Raw genomic sequence first — 21255 nt, 5'->3', positions numbered from 1 at the left:
TTAAAGTGTTCTTCTTACAATACATTTTTTCTGCCACTAGAGGAGCTGGAGTTAAACCACAGCGTTGATAGTCAAGAGCCCAAAATGATCCATGCGGGGAAAACATTATAATCTAGATTTTTTTCTAAAAAAAATGCAGATAACACTAAAACAGCAAGAAAAAAAAAATTGCCAGACTTAAAAAGTATAAAAAGGAGATTTTGTTGGGCTTCCGTACAAAACAATGAAAAACTTGCCATATCCACTGTGAAAATCCCAATCTTAAGTCAAGTTTTTGCATTCAGAAGGAAAAAAAACGATCCACACAATGCCAACTGTTTTCTTACACAAGGATTTGAATCCAGCTTCGTTCACGGCTTTAATCGCTACCAGACTTTACGGTCTGCTCCAGTTTTTGTCTGGGCGGAGCGGCGAGTCGTCTTTGCCCAGTTTCCTTCACCGGAGACACATTTCCGATCCGATCAGATCTGTAGGCGGAAAACTACAGAGACCAATTTACTTTGCACCTCCAGTTCAGCAGTTTCCAATCTGCTGGAGGCTTAAACAAAGGCGGGAGGCATATATGGTGTGTAGGTAAAAGTACGATCGCTTATATCTGGAACGATAATGAAGGATTTCAGTGCTGCAAAAAGATGTTGCCACCTGCGGCTAATCTGCCTGGACAGAAAACATACATAAAACATGTCACTCTGTGTAGGTAAGATGCTATTACACTCCAGGCCCTCTACAGGATGCTGAATTCATCACTACAATCTGGCCTCTGACTTCCTGGAGGAGCCTCGTCTCTGATTGGCTGATGAAAGAAAGGTCCTCAGATCTCTTTGACCAGTAATATAAAAAGACAGTCATCTGACCTGAGTGGAATTACAATGACTGAGATGAGGATAGGGCTGGGGGTCTCCTGCTGGGAGTAATTCCTGTCCTGCGGCGCAGCAGACAGCTTCTCCCTCGGATTAGATTCCATCCTCACTCCATTCTGGAATTCAAAACAGAAGCAGAGCACATCGGTTTCTGACCATGCCTTTCCTGGAGCACTTTTTAAATTGTTGCTTTTTTAAAGAAAATGTGAGCAGGTTCTAAAAGGACTCTAGGTGTCTCTTTAAGAAGTTATCAAAAGATTTGAAAGTCATACAAATCCACCGTCGGCTTAGAAAAGACACAAAGTCCTGTTTGCAGGGATTTGCGGCCTCGGCAGTTTAATAAGCTAGGTTGAAAAAAAAAATCCTTATGGCTTATGGCTCCAAATGGGGCTCTGTCTCTTTAAAAACTCCTACTCTTTCTGATACTCCGCCTTCAGGAAGTCATCACAGCATGGCTCCTCTATTAACCCTTTAGCAAACCCCCCCCCCCCCCCAAAAAAACCCTTTAGCAACGTTTTTACCAGCTTTGCTCTGCAAAGTGGCTCCTATAATGATGTGCGGTTCCACCAGGTGTTTGCTAATTGCTGCTGGCTAGTCTGAAGGGGTGGAGTGGGGGAGTTGCGGGGAGGGAAGCTTGGAAACTGCAGTTCCGAGGAGGAGTTGCGTCTCTGTAGGCGGAGCTCGGTCCACCTGGGTCTTTTGCGCGGCTGAATGGTTGCCATGGAGATTAAAGGATTTCTCAAACATGCACGAACGAATCGAAGGAACACTCCACGTATTTTTGTGATGAGGGAATAACTTAGTAATATGATGTAAAGCTCGCAAACAATGGATTTTGCAGAACACTGCGCCTTTAATCAACTGCTGCCGTGGTCACATCAGTTATAGATTTGGCTCATTTTTATTTTAAGCGCGTCCTCCCTGTCCTCTTCACGCCAGATCTTTGGTCTCCCCCAATAGCTTCCATTTCAGTGGCAGCATGAGGCAAAAAAAAAAAAAAAATCCAATGCCCAAAGTAGCGCAGTCTCTTCTCCTTTTCCCTCCCGGTAGCAATGGAAAAACCATCAGCTTTCCTCCACTGGATGAACCTTTCACTCCCTTCCCTCCATCTCCTCCCACTCTTCTCCTCCCTTCCTGGCTCGCCCACCGTCCTCCCGTCCATCCGTCCATCCCTCCATCCAGCCTCAGTCCTGCTCTGATGTGCTGTTCAGTCCCACACTGATCTGGCTCCTCTCCCTCAGAATGTCCTGGACCCGAGCATTCCTCTTGTCGTCGCTCTCCGTCCTCCTCATCGTCACCTGTAAGTACCTTGGCAGCACAAAAGGGATCAGCAACGTCCCACCTTCACAGTTGGAGAAAAAAAAAACAACAATTTTTTAATGGGAAGAATTCAGAACAATTTTTTATTTTAGTTTCAAATCTATGATTCTATTTTCTTATCTTGTTTTTCTTGTTGTTGTTTTTAAGAAACATTTTTACAGTTGCGTCAGATATCTATAAGTATTACCAGCTTGTAACACTTTTGTTACTGTATAAGGATCAAAAAGGCAATAATTATTATATTTTGAACATAAGTTGTTAAAAAAACTAATTTTTAAAAAAAAAATTTTACATTTCTGCTTAAGAACAAATAATTTATGCTAGCTATTATTCTACCTGTAATATTTATTTTAGGTGCAGAATGAATAATAATTGCTTTATAATTTTGAATCAAGCGGTTAAATCATGTCACGAATTTTCAAAGAATAAAATGATTTATCTAAATTATTGTAGTGACTGTTGTCCCATTTGAAGTTAAGAGTAAAAATGTCCAAACTGGTTTATGTCGGAAAAATGAAGTGAAATTGTCTTAGCTGCAATATGGCTGCCGTTAGCGATAGCTTTAGCAATACACAATTTTCTTTTCTTTTCTGGGAGTTTGTTTGTGGTTATGTCTGACGATGAGCTTTTAATGTTTAAATCTATAAAACGCTAAGAAATATACTTATGGCTTCTGTTGCTAGTAAAAGTTAGCCATGGTGCTATTGTCAATGAAACAAGGTTAAAAAGATTACCTTGTTTAAGAGGAATCCATCTCATTCTTGGAGCTTAAAGATTTTATTCTAATTTAGACACATTTATTTAAAAAAATATTAGATTATCATAGATTAAATCAATAGAAAATAATGGCCCAAACATCTGATAATGGTGAAACTTGAAGTTCCTCTTAATTTTCTCTCGCCTTCTAAATATAACATTTAGTTTCCCTTTGGAAGGAATAAAGTATAGCATGTCCAGAGCTTTTTTTTCTCTCCTTTGCATTGATTGAGACAAGCAGGGCCGGCCTAAGGCAATGCAAGTAAAGCGGTTTATTAGGGCCCCTACACCACCAGGGTCCCCCTAAAAACTCCAAATTTTCTGGTGCTTTATCATGCTAACTTGATAGAGTTAGCATGGTATTTGCTTTTATAACAAAGAATAATACAAACTAAATGCTTTCACAAATGGAAAACCTATTTGTATTATTTTTATAGTCACACAAATATTTAGTTAATCTCTTCCTGCTGTTAACTGCTGCCACTCTTGGGAAAATTTAAAATATCTATTTTATTGTTCACTGTAAATTTAGTGTTTATCAGCTGATGTTACATTCAAATAGTTAAAATAATATGGCACACTTAAATGCCACTGAAATATTTAATGCTAATGGTAATGATACTAATGATAGCAGGTATGCTACACATAGAGTAGCTTAGGAATGATCAAGCATCTGGTGTTGACATGTTGGCATAGTGGACCCCAAATAAAAATCAGCTGAGGGCCCTAAAAAGGCTTTGAGTGGCCCTGGAGAAAAGTGTAAAAACTGTTCAAACCTTATTCAAATGATTCTACCCTGAAAATCATTAAAATACAACCTAAAGAGTCGACACCAGGTTCATTTCTCCCTCGTTTCCAGTTTCTGGTGTGGTGAAAAGCGCCGCGGTTCGGGATGACTCCAAACCTGCAGATGCTCAAGGTAATGTCTGCTCAAACCTTTCCCGTCTACAGCTCCTCGTCTCCTAATGTGACTTTTAAACCCTCCGTCTTGTCATCTCCAGGAGCTGCGCGCCAGGTGTTTATGGCCGAGTCGGACGCCTCAAACTTCTTCAGTCAAAAACGCCGCAGTCGCCGTTCACCCAAGTACTACGCCGAGGTCCAAGGTAGGTGTAGTAAAATCTGGCCTAAGCCATGTCTATCGCCACAGTGGAATAACAGGTTTGTTTGGGTGATTTGGTTTATTTTTGGTGTTAGTTACTGTGGCGTGCCCCTGTGTAGCTGCAGTAGTAGTTATGGCCTACAGTACATCAGACACATTTGGCCTGTCGTTAAGGAGCTGAGATAGACAGCGGTGGATTTATTGGTCTGTGGTGGGACTGGGACGGTGATATGGTTCGTTTCGACTGCGAGCTGTCAAAGTTCAGGAGAGTAAGAGACGCCCCACTACTTGTGCGGGTCTACGCCAAGACGGAGACTCACGCGGGCTGGAAACTGCACAAGGAGTCACAGGATACTGTGGAGCGACTTCTGCCTCCTCGGGTTTCTCACAGCAAAACGTTCCCTCTTCAGTAAGCGCCGTATAGAAAGCAACTTCAAAGCACTGAAAGTGGGAATAATGTACAGAATTACTTCATTTTGAACATTTCTATGCCTCATGTCAACAATGCATAGGAACGTCTGTATCTGTCAGAGCAGAGGACAGCTATTTTCAGAAATGTGAAATATTGAAGAATCTTAATTTATTTTTATATTCTCCCTCTAAGCAGCCAAACTTTGGTTAGAATTAGCTACTTTTCTAATAATCGTTATTTTAGATGTATGATATTACATAAATCACAAAATTCTCACTTGTGAATAACTCAAGAATAAAAAGGCTCCTGATTTTAAGAAATAAACCAGTACTGTGCCCAATAGAGCTTTTCTAATGTGACACACTGCCCAGGGTGTCTACTTTAATTAGTCTATGAAAATCCAGTTAACGGGGAGTTGGCATCCTAAAGTACGAGCACTTTTGGAAAACTTAACTGAAGCCACGCTAGCCAATCACGTTGATTGGATAGCATCAATCAACGTGACACTAGCCAAGAGTTTAATACGACAGATTGCTTAAAACACACATTGCGATCTGTAAACCTTTTTCTCTCTCATTCGGTCGAAACCTTTTGCCACAAGCCAAAAATTGCCAAGCTCAACGTTTTCTTGGGGCACAAAACTTAGAATTATTATTAATATTTTTATGTTTACCAGACGTTTGTAGACAAGGGATTTGTAAATCATCGCAGACTCAAAACAGAAAAAAGTGTCTTGCATGTTTGGCCTGTTAACAGGAAAGAATAACTTCCTAATTTTTAGGGGATAGTTGTTTTTTTTGACATTTATTTTATTGGTCTTGGGGGAAAAAAGCAACTTCAGGGTGCAGGAATTGAGTCACCTTTCCTTCAAAAACACTTGCAGTATTTAGTCAACTTTAAAGGATGGGTGTGGCCATCTCTGAATTTGAGTAAAATCATCAGACCTTTGTGGTCACAGTAAATCGGACGCTGGCTTTTGCTGTTAAAGACCGAACACTTTGGTGTTAATAGTTTCCATTTGAAGAAGATTTTAATTAGTCTGTGAAAATCTTAGCAATAAAAATGATTTAAGAGTCTATCTGCAAACAGCCGTCTGTGCCGGCAGGTCATCTGTAACATTCTGAAATTGGGCCGTAAATAGCTCTTGCCCTCCCGACCAGCTCCGCTTTAATCTGTTTGAGAAAAGACAAACTAAGGGGTGAGGAGCAGTGGAGGTTCTCAGGAACACTTTATGCATGTTGTGGGTGTTGGCAGCTTAGAAGGAGGGGGGAGAAAAATATGTAGAGCTGCAATAATGGCCTGTTTACTTGAAGCTCTGACAATTTACAGCTAATTAAATCAGTTACACACATAGCTCTGTACAACGTGTTAATGTGTTCCTTTAGCATTTAATTACATAAAATACTAAGAAAAAAACCTTCTTACTGACTTGTAACAGCAGTTAGCCAGCTCACTGAGCTAGCAAATCCCATTTGTTTTCAGACTTAAGATCACAACGCAGTTAAATTTGGTGTGATGTCATTCCAAAGCAAATAGAGCACATGATATCAGCACAATGTTTAAAACTTTAAGATAGATCATTAGCCTTCCCCCGAGCTAATAACATGGCTCATAAAAACACCATTAGGCTATATGCGCTAACCTGATGGCATAGCACTAACAGTGCTAATCAAACGCCTTCAATTTTTTCTTTTTAATTATTTGAGATAAATGGCAATAATTTAACAGTAGCGCTCACTGTGGAAAATACAATAAACAAAAAGCTACATATGGTAAAACGCATCTGGGGAGCAGTTTACAATGCTAGCTTAGCTCGAGGCTAATTGTGACATTTTCCAGCAGCCGAGCTAAATGATCATTGGCTGCTTTGGAGGGACAGTGCCTAGGCAGACTGAAAGCAGACCTGTGTGTTTACTACGATGTAATCCATATCTTGTTGCCACTTTTGTTAAATTAGGGGTACACCTAAAAGCTTAATAAAGTTTAATGTGTGTATCAGACATGCTCTGCCTGCATGGAAAAGGACTGTTGATTTGGTACAAAGAGAAGTAAAGAGAGATTACATAAAGCCAAACCCAGTTCACTTAACTGGGTTATTTAGGTGTTTATACTAATTTGAGTCTATTTGGTTTCCTCTATTAACCGGGTAAATAGCCAAGTAAATCTGACAAGATTCCTGAATTATTTACCTTTGGTTAAAACTATCTAAGTTGGTTCAGATACTTTCTTCTTCTCCTGATTTTTGCTTCAGGTTAGATGTTTTTTAGGTGGAAAGTCCTCCCCACCCTGCGACAAATGAAGCGAGACTTTTTTACTGCTGATCTGTCAAAGGTTTAATCCACCTTTCAGCTGTTATTGGATCAGCCTAAATCCACATACAGTATTCATGGAAACTCAATGACAATCAATTTTGAAAGATGAGATGATAAAGTACAGGTATAAGAATAGCCTGATAAAAACCATGCCTCTTTCTTCTACGTTTTGCTTCGTGCAGCAGGTTCGGGCTCTGGGTTTTTGAGAAAGGATTGCTATTAGAGTTTTAAATGTTCTAAGCTATGAAGCTTACCGGGAAAAAAAAAAGCTTACTGGAAATTGCCTGTGCTGTAAACAACCATCCTCCAATGCAAAGGGAGGAGTGCCAACCCAAACGAGGCAGCTGTTAAAGTTAACTCAATATTTGGAAGTGTGGCCAATGCTGGCTGAACTGATTCGTTCACTTCCTCCGGCGCCATTGATAAAACATACAAGTTTCCCGTTTTGACCAGAACTCGCTAAAACCAGGAAGATGGAGCACATGACACCAGTTTTAAAGTCCCTCCACTGGCTCCCTGTAGCTCAAAGAATAGACTTTAAAATACTGTTAGTTTATAAATCACTGAACGGCTCAGCACCACAATACATTAAAGATCTGCTGCTGTTGTATCAACCTTCCAGACCCCTCAGGTCTTCCGGTTCTGGTTCTGCTCTGCATCCCCAGAACCAGAACCAGAACCAAACGAGGAGAAGCAGCTTTCAGCATCTATGCACCACAAATTTGGAACAAACTTTCAGAAAACTGTAAAACAGCTGAAACACTGACTTCCTTTAAATCTAGACTAAAATCCCACCTGTTTAGGATTGTATTTGAAATGTAATCAATTACACATTTATTGATAGAACCTGACTTAATGTTGTGTTTTGATTGTTGATTTTATGTTGCATTGTGTTTCTGTGTTTGTAATGATGTAAAGCACTTTGAAATGTCTTGCTGCTGAAATGTGCTATACAAATAAAATGTGATTGATTGATTGATTGATTGAAAACCCACGTATATTACCCTTTTTTCCTGCCGACCTCCCGTATTAGTATTTTTCCCTATCATATCATAATAATTTTAAACATCAATTCATGTGCCTCTCCAAACTTAAGTCACTAGCAATGCAAGTGACTTAGTGCCAACAGTGAACAAACCAGGCGTCACGCTAAAAGGTGACGGTCTTCAAAATACTGACTGGATATCGTCGGGTGCGGCCCGGCGAAAGAGCGTGCCACGGGAGTGCATTCTTGAATGTCACGTCTAGTTGTTTCGAATGTCTGTTTCGGTGATGTAGTTCTGTTAGACAAGTTATGTTAACATCAGTAAAACTCATTTTTGTATGGCCAAGGTTACAAAAAAAAAGGTTCTGTGACTTATGCTTATCTTTCCTTAAAACTTGGAACGTTCTCCCCATCAGAGTGTCGTTCGTGTATATGTTGACTCTTGTCACAAATATCTGCCCATTTAAATTCCTAGTGGATAGAGCAGTAAAAGTGTTCTTTTCATGGGTTATTCTAAGCTTGCTTAGATTTCAAACCACTGTGTGATCACTGTCCTGTGATGGACGTAACTCACTAAAAAATAAAATATTTTTCTGTGTGGGGTTCTATTTTATGAAATTCAGAAAATTTTTAAAAGTGCAATTTCTGTCTAAAATGTCTCTTTACTCAAAGGGATTGTGTAGATATGGTTGATAAATACATATAATAAATAAATAAATAAATGTGCTTCAATTCCCAATGGCCAGGCTAGCTAAAGTAGGCAAGAAAACATTGCGAAGCAGAAAAAAGGCAAATACAAAGTCGTAAGCTTTCTTAGGTGTCCATGTGCTTTGTTTTGGTGAAAGTCTAAAATGTGGCTGGTTTTTTTTTTTTCTTTCTCCACCACAGCTGAGCAGAGAATGAAGCGAGCTGCAAGCGAGAGAAGGAGGGAGTATAACGAGGAACAGAGAGACGAATACGAGAACTACCTTGAGGAAGACCGTGATGGTAAGACAACAAGTTAGGGCCCCAGCACATGCTTTCGGAAAACCGAACGCTTTAACGACATGGCTGAACAAACAGCTTCATTTCAGACTTGGGAGAGGATGATTCCTCCCGACCGCAGGACGACGCCTGGGAGGCCGCACGCATTCAAAGCGTCTATTTGCGGTCCACCGAAACGTGACAATCATCCCCGGAGTGGTCAGAAAGCTGTGATATGGTTGCAGTCACAGTTTCTAAACTGAGAACTATTTACCATAAAAATGTGATTTGGCTTCGCATGAAGGATGTTCAGGGAGGCTCGTGAAGAAAACAAAAAGACAGCTGCCAGTTTCATTTATGCGTAACCATTAGGGATTATCTTTAGTCGTCTCCTGACGGGAAATGCCGTAAAAAAAAAAAGAAAAAAAAGAATGAAAAGATAGATGTATGCTAAATCCTTGCATCTTTAAAGAAGTTTCCACAGAAAATTGCTTCGCACCCTTCGTGGCGCCTTTGGTGTAAAAAGGTTTAGAACTGTACTTTAAATTGATTTGAAATTACACTGAAAAAACTGCAGACAAGAAAGCAATACCCGAGATCTCCCGGCATCCCTGATTACAGTACCAGCGTATGATTAAAAATGCAAGAACTTTAAAAAAATGTTGTGGTAGAAAACCAAAATTGCCCCTACACATGCAAGAATAGTAGTGTGAGAGGCAACGTGGAAGCCAACCATCACTACCAAGGCTGGTACTTTTGGTATACCAGCATCTTAAAGAAGACAATGATGGTCTCTGGATACCAAGCAAGGCTTACCAGGCTTTTCAAAATCAGAAGTGCAACTAAATTGCTCATCTATTTAGTGGTTAGTAGAGACAAAATTGAACAAGGAAGGAAAGATGTTGATTATGTTTGGCAAAGTGACTAACATGACGTTATGTGACAGCTAACTTTGTAGTCATGAGTGGCGATAGATCTGTAATTCTTTAAGGCTCTTTGTCAAAGAATTTTTCAAGCCGTGTTAGAGTAGCTTTCCTTCTACAGGTAATGGTTCTACGTTTCTACTTTGGTTCTACTTTGAGATCGAGTCTCTGAGGAGGTCCAACGTTTCAGAGAACTGGTTTAGCAGTTAGCATAAACCAGCAAACAGAGTTTAAGATTTCAAAGAAGATGTAACCCAATATTTTTCAAAAAAGTGATTTTATATAAAAACAATACATATAATTTATAGCCGGTAAATCAAACTAAATAAGGACCCAATTGGAGTTGCTTCCACTGAGTTGGCAGCTTTCCTGCCATTTTGGAATCAAGAGTTCAGGAATCCAGCAACTGGACAAACATTAGCGATGATTAAATATGTGTGAATCATAACTTTGGTAGAGCTACGTTCATAGTTTATGTTCTTCATAGGTATTTTTTCCCTTAGAGTCAGGAAATGTGCTGGCTTACAAAAGTAGCATTAGCTAAAATGCTACAAGCTGCAGTAACATAAATGTCTTTTTTTTTTAACAGAAGTGAATGAGAGGTCAAGAGAGACGAATGAGCAGCTGCGAGAGTATCATTACGACGGCCTCCATCCTCGATTCTACTGGTTTCACTGAACACGTGACATTGCGTGAAGATTTCCACCTCTTCTTTATAGCAACAAGGCGCCTGTATCAACGGCAAATGGCTGACATATGAGAGCAAGCGCTAAAGTTATTCATGTATGTGTAAGACATTAAGCTACGTTAAGTTTTCCACAAACCTTATCCTATTTTCATGATTTAGAAATTGTGCAATATATGTAAAGTGTTTTAATTGCGCAGTTTTTCTATGGGAAGCTACCAGTTTTGCATGCTTTTTAAAATGGTTTTTATATGTGCCTACTATAGGAACTACACAGTGCAGCTGATCGCACAGTGTGGTTTGCGCTGACTATCATGTATTTAAGTTGCAAAAGAATAAAGACCAGCTTCCATGAGGCCACCTTGCCTCCACAATGTCTGGTATTTGGAGTATTCAAAAGGAGGGAAGCGGGGTGGAAAAATAAAAATGAAGCAAGCTGCTGAAGACATCAGGCTGCAATGAATCCCACATTCCAGAGAGGAAATATCTGACACACACTGGATGGAAGAGACCAAGAGAGGAGTGAGAAAATCATATAAAGACGACAAAGTATTAGTGCTGAGAAATGACAATCCCAAAGAAAAACATAGAGCAAACATAGAGATATTTTATATCTGCACTGGATACTGTGAGTCTTAAAGTGAAGAGTTGCAGGAGAGCCAAATGGATTAAGTAGTAGAGCTGCCAACACACACACACACACAGTCATGTTTTTGTGCCTTGTGGAAACTTTACATTGATTTCCAATCAACATTACCCTACCCCTTACCATTACATACCTAACCTCTAACCCCAAAACAGCATTTCCCCTCATGGGGTCCAAGAAAATGTCCCCACAAGTAGCAACGGTCCCCACAACCCCACATTGTAGACAGAAATAGGTTCCCACAAGGATATAAAAACCTGATTCTCACACACACACACACACACAGAGAGAAAGCGGTAGAGAACGTTTGCTGATTCCATGCAATAATTCAGTGCTCAAAGAATACAGAGCCAGAAGGGTGGATTTTTATAGAGCTATGTTATCTCTTACTTTGAACTGAAATACTTCACAGAAGCTGCTGTGTTCAGGTTTTTGAACTTTAATAGTTACGGTGCTGCTGCCACACTGCAACAAATCATTTTATATGTAAAAATACTAAACACACAGTGAGCTGTTCCACAGTATTAAAGCTGCACTACGTAACTTATAAGAAATGTTTTTACATATTTGTTGAAACTGTCTCTATGTCGTGACATTGTGGTATGAGACAAAATGGTTTTTTTTAAAAAAAAGATCCCCCACCTTCTGCCAGTGCCAATTAATCACAACTAATCAGAGCCAGGAGGCGGGTCTTAGCGCTGTCTATCATGCTTGTGCTGCCATAAGTTATACTTCTGTGTTATTCCTAAATCAGAATTTTTTTTTTGAGTAGGGTTATACTTACTTGATCTCTTTTTTTAACAGTGCCATTAATTATATTTTGAGTTTATCAGCTTTTCTGGGGAGCGACATAAAAACCCTCTTTGCAGACATTTTTCCCGTGATCTCTAGATTTGTATCACTGCAACTTAAGAATTCAGAAATTATTAATAACTATGATCCAAGTTTAAGCCAATTCATAAAATTCGTGGTCATGTTTGAAGAAGAAAAGCACGTCTCTATGTTCTCTGTTAAATGACCTTGGAGCTGATTTATCCCTTCAAAAACAACTTATAGCATTAAAAAGATTTACAAAGAGAATTTTTTTTATTGGAAGTCTTTTTAGTTGAAATATTATACATTAATATGTTTTCAGAAAAAGGAGTGTAGGGTAATTTTTTAAAATTACAAAACAAAATTGAATTTGGGAAAAATAAGTTATTAAATATTAATTTAATAACTTAGGAGGAATTGAAAAAGTGGATGAAAACATCCTCTTTTGTTTTTCTTAAAAGACAGTGTAGAGGAAAATAAAAAACAATAGAAATCATTTTTCCTCATTTTTACACCCAAAGTTTTCAGGTAAACCTTTTTATTAAAAAGTATAAAAACAGACCTTTACATGACACTTTGTGAAGTCCTGCTTTATTCAGCCTGTTTACAAATTCAATACCTTAAACATCTGAATATTCTTTTAAAAAAACATCTAAATTTAAAACCATAGTTTGTGAGAAATTTTGCTACATAATTATAAAAAGCTTAACACACGTTCCTCTCTGTGGTTCATTTCAAGCCGTTGAGGAACTTGGCGTGCTCCTCTCCTCGAGGCTGGAGAAGCTCTCCTCCGATCTTGGGTCCAGTTTTTTCCTGAAAGAGAAGATCCAGAACCTCAGCTCAGATCTCCCAGCATGCATTGTGCTTCTCCTCTCCTGGGGGTTCTGTCTTACCTTCAGCATCCCGTCTCGCTCCCATTTAAACAGCCCACAGTTGCTGGAAATGACAGCAGCTCAGTTTAGTCTGCAGCGGCGGTTCTGGGTGAGCGTGAAGAGGAGGAAGAGGAGGGTCTCCGGGGTTACCTGCAGTGTTTGTGTGGCAGTCTGTCCAGAGCGATGGCCCTCTGTCCACAGGGACATCTGAAGAAGCGCTTGACGGCGTCGTGCCACCGCAGCTCGTGGTTCTCAGTCACGCAGCGATCCGCCGGCTTGAAGTAGGTGTAGCTGCACTGGAGATGTAGGAGCAGGAAGGTGGGGAAAGAATCAGACTCCAGAACGACAGACGGAGACGTTCCAACAGCAACGCCACAATCTACCTTTCTGCAGGTGACAGCCCGACACTTCATCTCTCTGACTGCCTTCATCTTCTCCTCCATCTGCTCCTTCTTCACCAGAACGTTGAAGTAGCGCTCCTGCAGCTGGTACTCTGACTGCAGGAAGCAGAAGCAGGAAGCAGCCTCGGTTATCTGGATCTGTCCTGAAAGCTAAACATTAACATTTTTTTTATAAAATCTCTGGTCGTACCGCTTGGAGCGCGACGCTGTGACGAGATTTGGCGTTGAGGATCTTCTGGAACTCCTCGGACTCCACATAGCGCTGCTGCTCGCGTTTCTTTTTCAGGGCGGGCTCCTCCTCCCCGTTACCGGACGGCCCGCCTGAGCAGGTGAGACAAAGGAGAAGTTCTATATGTACTCAGAAATCATTTTAAAGAAGGATGCAAAATATTAATCGACTTATGTTTAATGGTTTATTAGATTAAAACGATCTCAAATTGATTAAAACATATCTGCCAATTTCGGTGTTGTAGTTTGGCTGGCATCCAGCAGAGGGCGATACTGGTCATGCATCAGCAGAACCAATTGTTTGTCGTCAGCATCGCTGGAGGCTGAGGACAAACGTCAAGTTGAGGACGTGACTATACTACATATAGTCACCTTCCAAAAATAAAATTCAAAATTTCAAATGTAATTTTTGCAAATAAAAATAAAAAATCACCGCCTCCTTTCTTGCCAAAAGATTACAAAGTAAATGCAAGGCTTGTGTCACAATGGGACAAAGTGCAAAAAATATAAATAAAAGATGCCTAGCACTAGATTTAGCTCTAGCTGGTTTCCATCTGTAATCCTTGAGTAGATAAAATAATATAATTCTATAAAACATATTGAAAGTCTGCAACAGGTTCATGTTTTACCAATATATCTTAGTCTGTGAGAAATTATGATTTTCTGTTTATTCAGTCAATATTTAATAAAGCTAACACAACATTTTAAATTGTAATGATTTTTTAAAAATTCAATATATTATGAAAAATTTGCCCTTTATGTTTTCATTTCAGGCCATCTTGATACAAGGTCGGCCTTCTATCACCTGAAGAACATTTCCAGGATTAAAGGACTAATGTCTCAGTGAAGATCTAGAGAAACTCATCCATGCGTTCATCTTCAGTCGTATTGATTATTGCAACAGCGTCTTCACAGGTCTGTCCAACAAATCAATCAAACAGCTGCAGCTGATCCAGAATGCTGCTGCTCACGTTCTCACTAAAACCAGGAAGATAGAGCACATAACACCAGTTTTAAAGTCCCTCCACTGGCTCCCTGTAGCTCAAAGAATAGACTTTAAAATACTGTTGTTAGTTTATAAATCACTGAACGGCTTAGCACAACAATACATTAAAGATCTGTTGTTGTATCAACCTTCCAGACCTCTCAGGTCTTCCGGTTCTGGTCTGCTCTGCATCCCCAGAACCAGAACCAAACGAGGAGAAGCAGCTTTCAGCATCTATGCACCACAAATTTGGAACAAACTTCCAGAAAACTGTAAAACAGCTGAAACACTGACTTCTTTTAAATCTCAACTAAAAACCCACCTGTTTAGAGTTGTATTTGAAATGTAATCAATTACAAATTTATGGATGGAACTTGACTTAATGCTTTGTTTTGATTATTGATTCTATATTGCATTGTGTTTCTGTGTTTGTAATGATGTAAAGCACTTTGAAATGTCTTGCTGCTGAAATGTGCTATACAAATAAAATTTGATTGATTGATTAATTGAAGGGAAAATGCAGGCTTTTAATAAAATTGCTGCTTATCAATTAATCGTTAGCCGGTCGATAAGATCAGTTAACTTTAGATGAACTCAATTTATAATACCTTGAAGTGTGAACACTTCTGTACGCACCATTCGGGGACGTCCGATTCTTCTCTACTCGGGCGTTGATGTCGCTGCTGTCGCTCCTCTTCCTCTTCACGGCGTTGGGGTCTTCCCTCTCCAGCGCCGCTCCTTTCCTCCTCAGCTTCTTCAGAGCGGCCAGCTTGGCGGCTGATAGGCTGACAGCGCTAGGGGGTGGAGCCTGAGGCGGGCTGTTGTCAAAAAAGAGAATGTCGTCGCCTTTGGAGAAGCCGCGGCCCAGCGTCGGGGCGTCCGACGTCGCCATGGGAACCTCCGAGGCAGCCTCTGGGGATGTGAGACTGGCTCGTCCCGTCGTAGCGGTGCTGCCCGGGTTCTGCGGCGCCCTCTGCTGGACCCTGTGCCGACGGCTCTCCAGGAGCTCCCGCTGCTTCCGTTTCTGCTGCTTTAAGAGGTCGGACGCAGAGATGGACTGAAGTGGAGCTCCGGCTGCATCACTGGAGGCTGAGGACAAACGTCAAGTTCAGGAGGAGTATTATTATTTTTATTCTAGTACTTATTATTATCCTTCCTCCCGCTGCTCACCCAGCTGGCTGTCCTGCTCCAGGTGTTTCTTCAGCTGCAGAGCTCCTGGGGTTGGCATCGTCATCAGGCTCTTGAACTCGTTGGAGCATCCGGAAACTTCCCCGGACTGCATACCTGGGAATCGCCAGAAAACTGAGGTCTCACATCAGATTTTTTCTTTTTATAAACGGCTCAACTGCAGCTCTCTGTATTTACTAAAGACATAAAGTGAAAACGCTGAGCGCTGAGGTAAACCATACAGGCAGCGTACCGATCTTCTTGGCCTGACTGATGAGCTGAGCCGATCCTCTCACAAACAGCTTGTCCAGGGTTTTCTGGACCGGTTTTGTCGGTTTAGATGCAGTCCTGCAACACACTTCACTAGTTACTGAAGCTGCAGATGTGTTTTACTGAAAAACTAAGAAAATTCTGAATAAATTTCAACATTATTTACACTACAAACATCTGAAACATGGTGCGTGATCGAGTCTGTTGGAGCTTTGCACATTTAGCCAGAATCTGGAAACATCAACATTCAAGCTGTTGGCAGGAACGCTGTCCAGTAGCTGTCAGTGTTGCAACAATTCTGAAGAAACCTCTGACTCAAGACTGTTGCTGTATGACAGACTCATAACTGTCATGACACACTAACAGCTCAATATCCTACATGAAGAGAGTGGCATATGTTTTGGATCATTATTTGTAAAAACAAAATATGAAAACCATGCAGAATTTTCTTCCTACTTCATAATTATGCACTACTCCGTGTTGATCTATCATATAAAATACATATACAATATTCATGGTTAATCCATGTTTCACCAACTCAAATTTAAAAGCTTTTTAAGACCATTATGAATGGAATTTAAGACCTGCATCTTCACAGAAATGAACGAACTTTGTCCAGCTAACTGGTGATGGATGTTCACTAACCCATGATAGATGTAAAAGTAGCTACCTAGGTAGCAAGGGTATATTAGCAGCTAGCTAGTGGTATTCTCAACTGCCTCAACTCGTAACGCGGGCAACTCAAACTCTTGCCTGAAAGAGTTTGACAGTCCCATGAGGAAAAGAATAAATAAATTAAGTACGAAATTAAACAGTCCTGCCACAACCAAATATAAGACCCACGATTAATGCATTTAAGGTCAACTAACTTTTATTCAATGAATTTGAGACATTTTAAGGCCTCAAAATGTAATTTTAGCTACTTGGATTCCAGACTTTTTTTTGGACGCTCTGAAACTAAGCCTGAGCTGAGTAGAACCTTTACAATAAAGAACATTAATTAGATTGTAGTTTCAGCAGGACTCACAGGGAGGCGGCGCAGGCAGCAGAGGAGACCCCCCCGTAGTAAAAGCCGTCCTGACACAGACGCTCTCTCAGGCTGCCCCCCTTCCCGCTCCCCTTCACCCGGTTGGGGGCTTTCCCGGAGAACGACGACTGCAACTCGGCCCTCTTAGAGCTCATCTTCTGGTACTGGGCCTTGACGTGGTACTGGCAGTACTGGCACTCGTACTGCAGAGAGGGTCAGGCGGTTAGCATCTGACGAGACAGCCGGATTGGAATGACAAAGCTGCGGCAAACAGAAGGCTACCAGGTTAACGATCTGAGAGCACGGCTCCCCGCTCTTCTTCACTGCGTTACAGGTCCCGAAATCCAGAGCTTCCCCCATCACCAGAACCTTCTGAGGATGATCTACCGTCAGACTGACCTGCAGGGCAACCAGGGTGTTAGCAGCGAGGGACGATTGGGAATGAAGCTCAGTTTCAGAGTCTCTAGGGGTGTGTTCACACCCGCTTTAATTGAACTCTAGTTGAAGGTCCAGAAGGTCCTGTTTGTTTGAATGTGGAATAGAACTCTGATCCGCCTAAAAAACTAGGTCTGGGTTCGACTGAAATGAAGTCTGGCTCAGTTTGAAAGCATATGTGAACGTCAAGCAGACAAGAAAATGCTCCAAAAGCAGGAAGCAGATTCTAACACGAAGAATTCTGGGAAAATACAACCATAACAAACATGTAAATATAGCACTCGCGGGAGAAATAGCTTGTGGTCTTTTACCAAAGACAAAAGACAAATCCTACAACCGCTAAAATATAACGCCACTACGTTTTTGTTTACATTTTGGGAAGAAGAAAGTTGTGTTCAGTGTCTTGCTCTGAGGTTTTTCTGTCGTTTCCTTCAGTGGTTCTTGGTGCAGCGCCACCACAGGCGAGGAGGGGAACAGGTAGGGAACAATTAGTTTGGTTGGTTTGACTCAGTGCAATGTGAAAGTGAACCACACCAGCTGGAAATGGAACAAATGTTGCAATTTTGGTCCCCAACCAACCGAGTCTACTGGACTATCAGGTGTGAAAACAGCCTGAGTGTGTGTACCTCACCCCGTCGTAGCCGTCTCTCTGCTTCATGGGGTTGGGGTTCAGGATTCCTACGACCGTGCCGGGTTCCATCTTCCAGTGCTCCTTGTGGACGTCACCGAACAGCAGAAGGGACACAAACACGTCCAGGTTGTGGAGGTCGCTCAGCTTCCAGACGCTGAAGGTTTTGCCCTGCAGAGAGAAGGTTGAGTCATGAAACCAATGGGAGGTCAAGGGTCGATGGGGTCAGAGTAATAACATAAAGCATCACAACATACGCTGCTGCTGCTTTGGGGCGTAGCTTTGCTGACCAGCACGGCAAACGTCACCCAGTCACTGTCCTCCAGCTTCTCCCGCTTCAGCCGCTCCGGCACCTGGGACAGCCGGATCAGACGCCGGTCGGCCATCTTTCGCTCCATCTCGCTTGAGGAAACCCGCGGCTTCCTGATGAAGCATCGACCAACAGCATCAGTTCAGACCTCAGTCCTCCACAGCTCAATGAACCAACGACTGCCTCTACCACAGGCTAGCGGCTCTGACCTGAGTCGCAGTCCTGAGTACTTCTCCACCCCTACGTCTTTAGGAACAAGAGGCGGAGCAGCTGGTTTAGACGGTTTAGGTTCTCCAGCCGCTGAGGTTCGAACGTGGGAGGGAGGGGGCGAGAGAGGGCGACCGCAGGGCTCGCTGGTGCTCTCTAGAGGTTGGAAGGAGCTGCCGATCTTCACCTCCACCAGTGGTTTCCTATCCTCTGAAAACAGCACATAGACGCAAGATGAGATGCAAGGACAGCTTTGATTCACAGAGCTGAATAAACCGGGATGAGTCAAAGAGTGAAGGTGTGACCTGGAGGTGAAGCTCTGGCTTGGTGAGCCACTCTTGGTTTACGTTTGAATGAGTCTGCGTTGCTGAGCTGAGAGAGGAAGTCTGAGGATTCCTGCAGCTTAGAGCTCCCCCCTGTGGCCGGAGAGGATAAAGACGCTGAAACTGGAAGAAAAGAAAGTCACAAGAACATCCAAAGGAAACACAGAACTGGGGAAGAGTTGACGGCACAGATGGTATTTACTTTGGGTCTTTAGGTTCAAAAGCTCTGCTCCGAATTGTTGTTTTTTAAAATGATTTAAGTTTATTGTTGCACTTTTATATACATAAATATAAAAAGTCATAATAACTAAATAAAAAAAATTGTTTATTGTTGCTTAGTTGTAAAACAAATAAAAATAATTTTGAAAATTTATTATTGCTAAATTATAAACGTAATGGGGCTAAGCAAGTAAAACAAAACAAACAAAAAAAAGTAAAGGTCTGTTGCTTATTAACTGTAAATAAAAATGTTTTCTCTAATATAAAAATTTAAATTATGATAAATTAAAACAGGTAACTGGGGCTTAATAAATAAGAAATAATTAATTAAAAGTTTATTAATTATAAAATAGTTAAAGGAATAATGTTTTTTTAATATAAATTTACTGTTAATTATAAAAATACTAAAAAGAAAGCAAAATAATAAAATCATTTGTTGATTAATTTAAAAAAAAAATAATACACATAAATAATCTTAAATCAGATATTTATTGTTGGTTCTTTATAAAACAAATAAAACAATAAAAATGATCATGTCAAATAAGTTTGCCCAATTATAAAAAACAAAAATTAAAAACAGTAAAAAAATAAATAAAGAATAAGTTTATTGCTGCATAATTATGAATGTAATAAAATGAAAACAGAAATAATAGAAACAAACGTTGCTGTTTAATTATATAAAATAATAATAAAAGCAAATAAATAAGAAGTTAATTGTTGCTTAATTATTCCGTATCACAACCAACAAAGTTTGAATTCAGCCCTAAAAGCCAAACAATGAGTTTTTTCCTGGCCCTCCAGCAGCAGTGTAGTAGAAGCTCAGTAGAGTTGCTAAGCAACACGTTTACCTGCTTGTGGCTCAGCTTTGGCCCGGCTCGGTTTGGACGCTGGGTTCTGGCTCGGTGTCGGCTCTGACCTCCCTGCTTTGGGAGAAGCTGAACTCTTCTGGCTCGCCTGCAGCTGCTGCTGCAGCTTCTGCATCTGCTCCTGCATCCGCCTCAGTTCCTCTGCAGAAAATACAAGGACACGTTTAAGAAAGCAAGAAAATAAAAAATAAAATTCCCCAGTGGAGCAGAAAACAAATCTGGAGTGAAGTGATGCGAGACAAACCTTGCAAATCCTCTTTGGACCTGCCCAAGGCGGGGCGGGATTCTCCCTCACTTCCTCCTCCTTTCACGTCCTTCTCCTCGTTTTCAATGTCCTCAACGTCCCCGAAGAGTTCCGACACGGCGTCCGTCCCCTCGCCGTCCTCTTTGTACCCTTCCTCGTCTCCGTCGTCCTCATCGAACAGCCCGTCCAAATCGTCCGCCTGCGGTTCGCCGGCTTCCTCGCTCTCGTCCAGGAGCGCCGTCAGAATGTCCAGGTCGTCCTCACCTGAGGGAGAAAAGAGCCGCTAAGTATTAAACTCCAAAAGCCTTTACTTTGATGTGTGTTAAACTTTATAATACTTACTGTCCATTTTAGACGTGCCGACTGCGGCTGATCTCAGATGGCAATTCTGACATAAAAAATAAAATGTAATTAAATGATCAGTCAATCTGAGATGACAGCAATATGGCAGCTTTTGAATTCATAAAATAAAAACAAAAAACTTTTTCACTCAAAAATTGTGGTTGCTACGTTATAAACTGTGAAGAAGACATTTGAATTTTAGCACATTCTAAAATTAATTCATTTATACAGACAAACATGACTATTCATATTACATCACTGTGAAATGTCTGGCTGTTTCAGATTCACCTGTTTTATTTTGTACAGATTTCGAACCAATCAACAATTTGTGTTAATACTGAATGTAAAAAAAATATGAATAAAGACCCATCCTGTAAAGCTGATCTGTCAGAGGGTGTTTGAACCGTCATGTACTTAAAGGTTAAAGTTTTGAGAAACGGAATCTTTTTTTCAACAAGTTTGCGTTACATTCTTCACCGACGTCACAGGAATAAAATGCTAATCCAGACTGCTAACACGCGCACGTCTAAAATGAATATGAAACGCAACACTGTTTATTTCCGGAAATACATTCTACTTTCGCGAACACCAAAACAAAAAAAAGAGTAAATATTAAAAATAAAGTACTTTCTCTCCATGTCTGACTCCATCTGCAAGTCGACGCTTTTACCTCCGTTCGTAGCTGCTCGGTTTCCTGTCCTCTGCTTGGACCGGCGACACCAAACCAAATATTAGAACCTCATAAAGTATTACTTTTATTTTCTTTGGTTACCGTCTTTCCGTCCCAACCAGGCGGATATTAATTTAATTCACAGACTCGACAAAACTGCTTCCACACAGAAGAAAATCTAAACTGGCGCTAAACGAAGGACCCGATGTGTTGTCAAAGAGGAGAGGGCTGCCCAGTGATATGCCTCATCAAAAAAAAAGAGTAGAAAAATAAATGGGTTTAGACCA

At 40.9% G+C, this 21255-nt stretch overlaps 2 protein-coding genes across 5 annotated transcripts; one reads left to right on the top strand and one right to left on the bottom strand.

Moving 5' to 3' along the window:
* Positions 1 to 1897: 1897 nt before the first annotated feature.
* Positions 1898 to 10689, top strand: ucmaa (upper zone of growth plate and cartilage matrix associated a). Its single transcript, XM_032589619.1, is given in 6 exon segments — positions 1898 to 2056; positions 2058 to 2160; positions 3796 to 3855; positions 3938 to 4039; positions 8633 to 8731; positions 10220 to 10689. Coding segments are annotated over 6 exon segments (597 nt in total). The 5' UTR covers positions 1898 to 1912; the 3' UTR covers positions 10309 to 10689.
* Positions 10690 to 12295: 1606 nt separating this feature from the next.
* mcm10 (minichromosome maintenance 10 replication initiation factor) lies at positions 12296 to 21186 on the bottom strand. Of its 4 annotated transcripts, none has more exons than XM_032589548.1 (18): positions 20926 to 21183; positions 20299 to 20344; positions 19957 to 20220; positions 19695 to 19853; positions 18610 to 18750; positions 18307 to 18514; positions 18045 to 18210; positions 17791 to 17958; positions 17007 to 17123; positions 16725 to 16927; positions 15681 to 15775; positions 15431 to 15544; positions 14897 to 15349; positions 13238 to 13368; positions 13030 to 13143; positions 12797 to 12942; positions 12668 to 12710; positions 12296 to 12587 (listed from the first exon to the last, which is right to left on the bottom strand). In XM_032589548.1, the coding sequence occupies exons 2-18, from the start codon at positions 20303 to 20305 to the stop codon at positions 12504 to 12506; spliced, it is 2613 nt and encodes an 870-aa protein (XP_032445439.1). In that variant the 5' UTR covers positions 20306 to 20344; positions 20926 to 21183; the 3' UTR covers positions 12296 to 12503. The 4 variants fall into 4 exon arrangements, with proteins under 4 accessions (XP_032445439.1, XP_032445438.1, XP_032445440.1 ...); XM_032589547.1 differs by having other exon boundaries at positions 20969 to 21183; XM_032589549.1 differs by having other exon boundaries at positions 18610 to 18720; positions 20969 to 21183.
* Between the last annotated feature and the right edge of the window lie 69 nt (positions 21187 to 21255).

The sequence above is a fragment of the Xiphophorus hellerii genome, chromosome 17 (assembly GCF_003331165.1).
Source record: "Xiphophorus hellerii strain 12219 chromosome 17, Xiphophorus_hellerii-4.1, whole genome shotgun sequence".
In the NCBI taxonomy this organism is placed as follows: domain Eukaryota; kingdom Metazoa; phylum Chordata; class Actinopteri; order Cyprinodontiformes; family Poeciliidae; genus Xiphophorus; species Xiphophorus hellerii.
The sequence above is the reverse complement of the archived record's forward strand: the minus strand, read 5'-3'. Positions and strand labels throughout refer to the sequence as shown.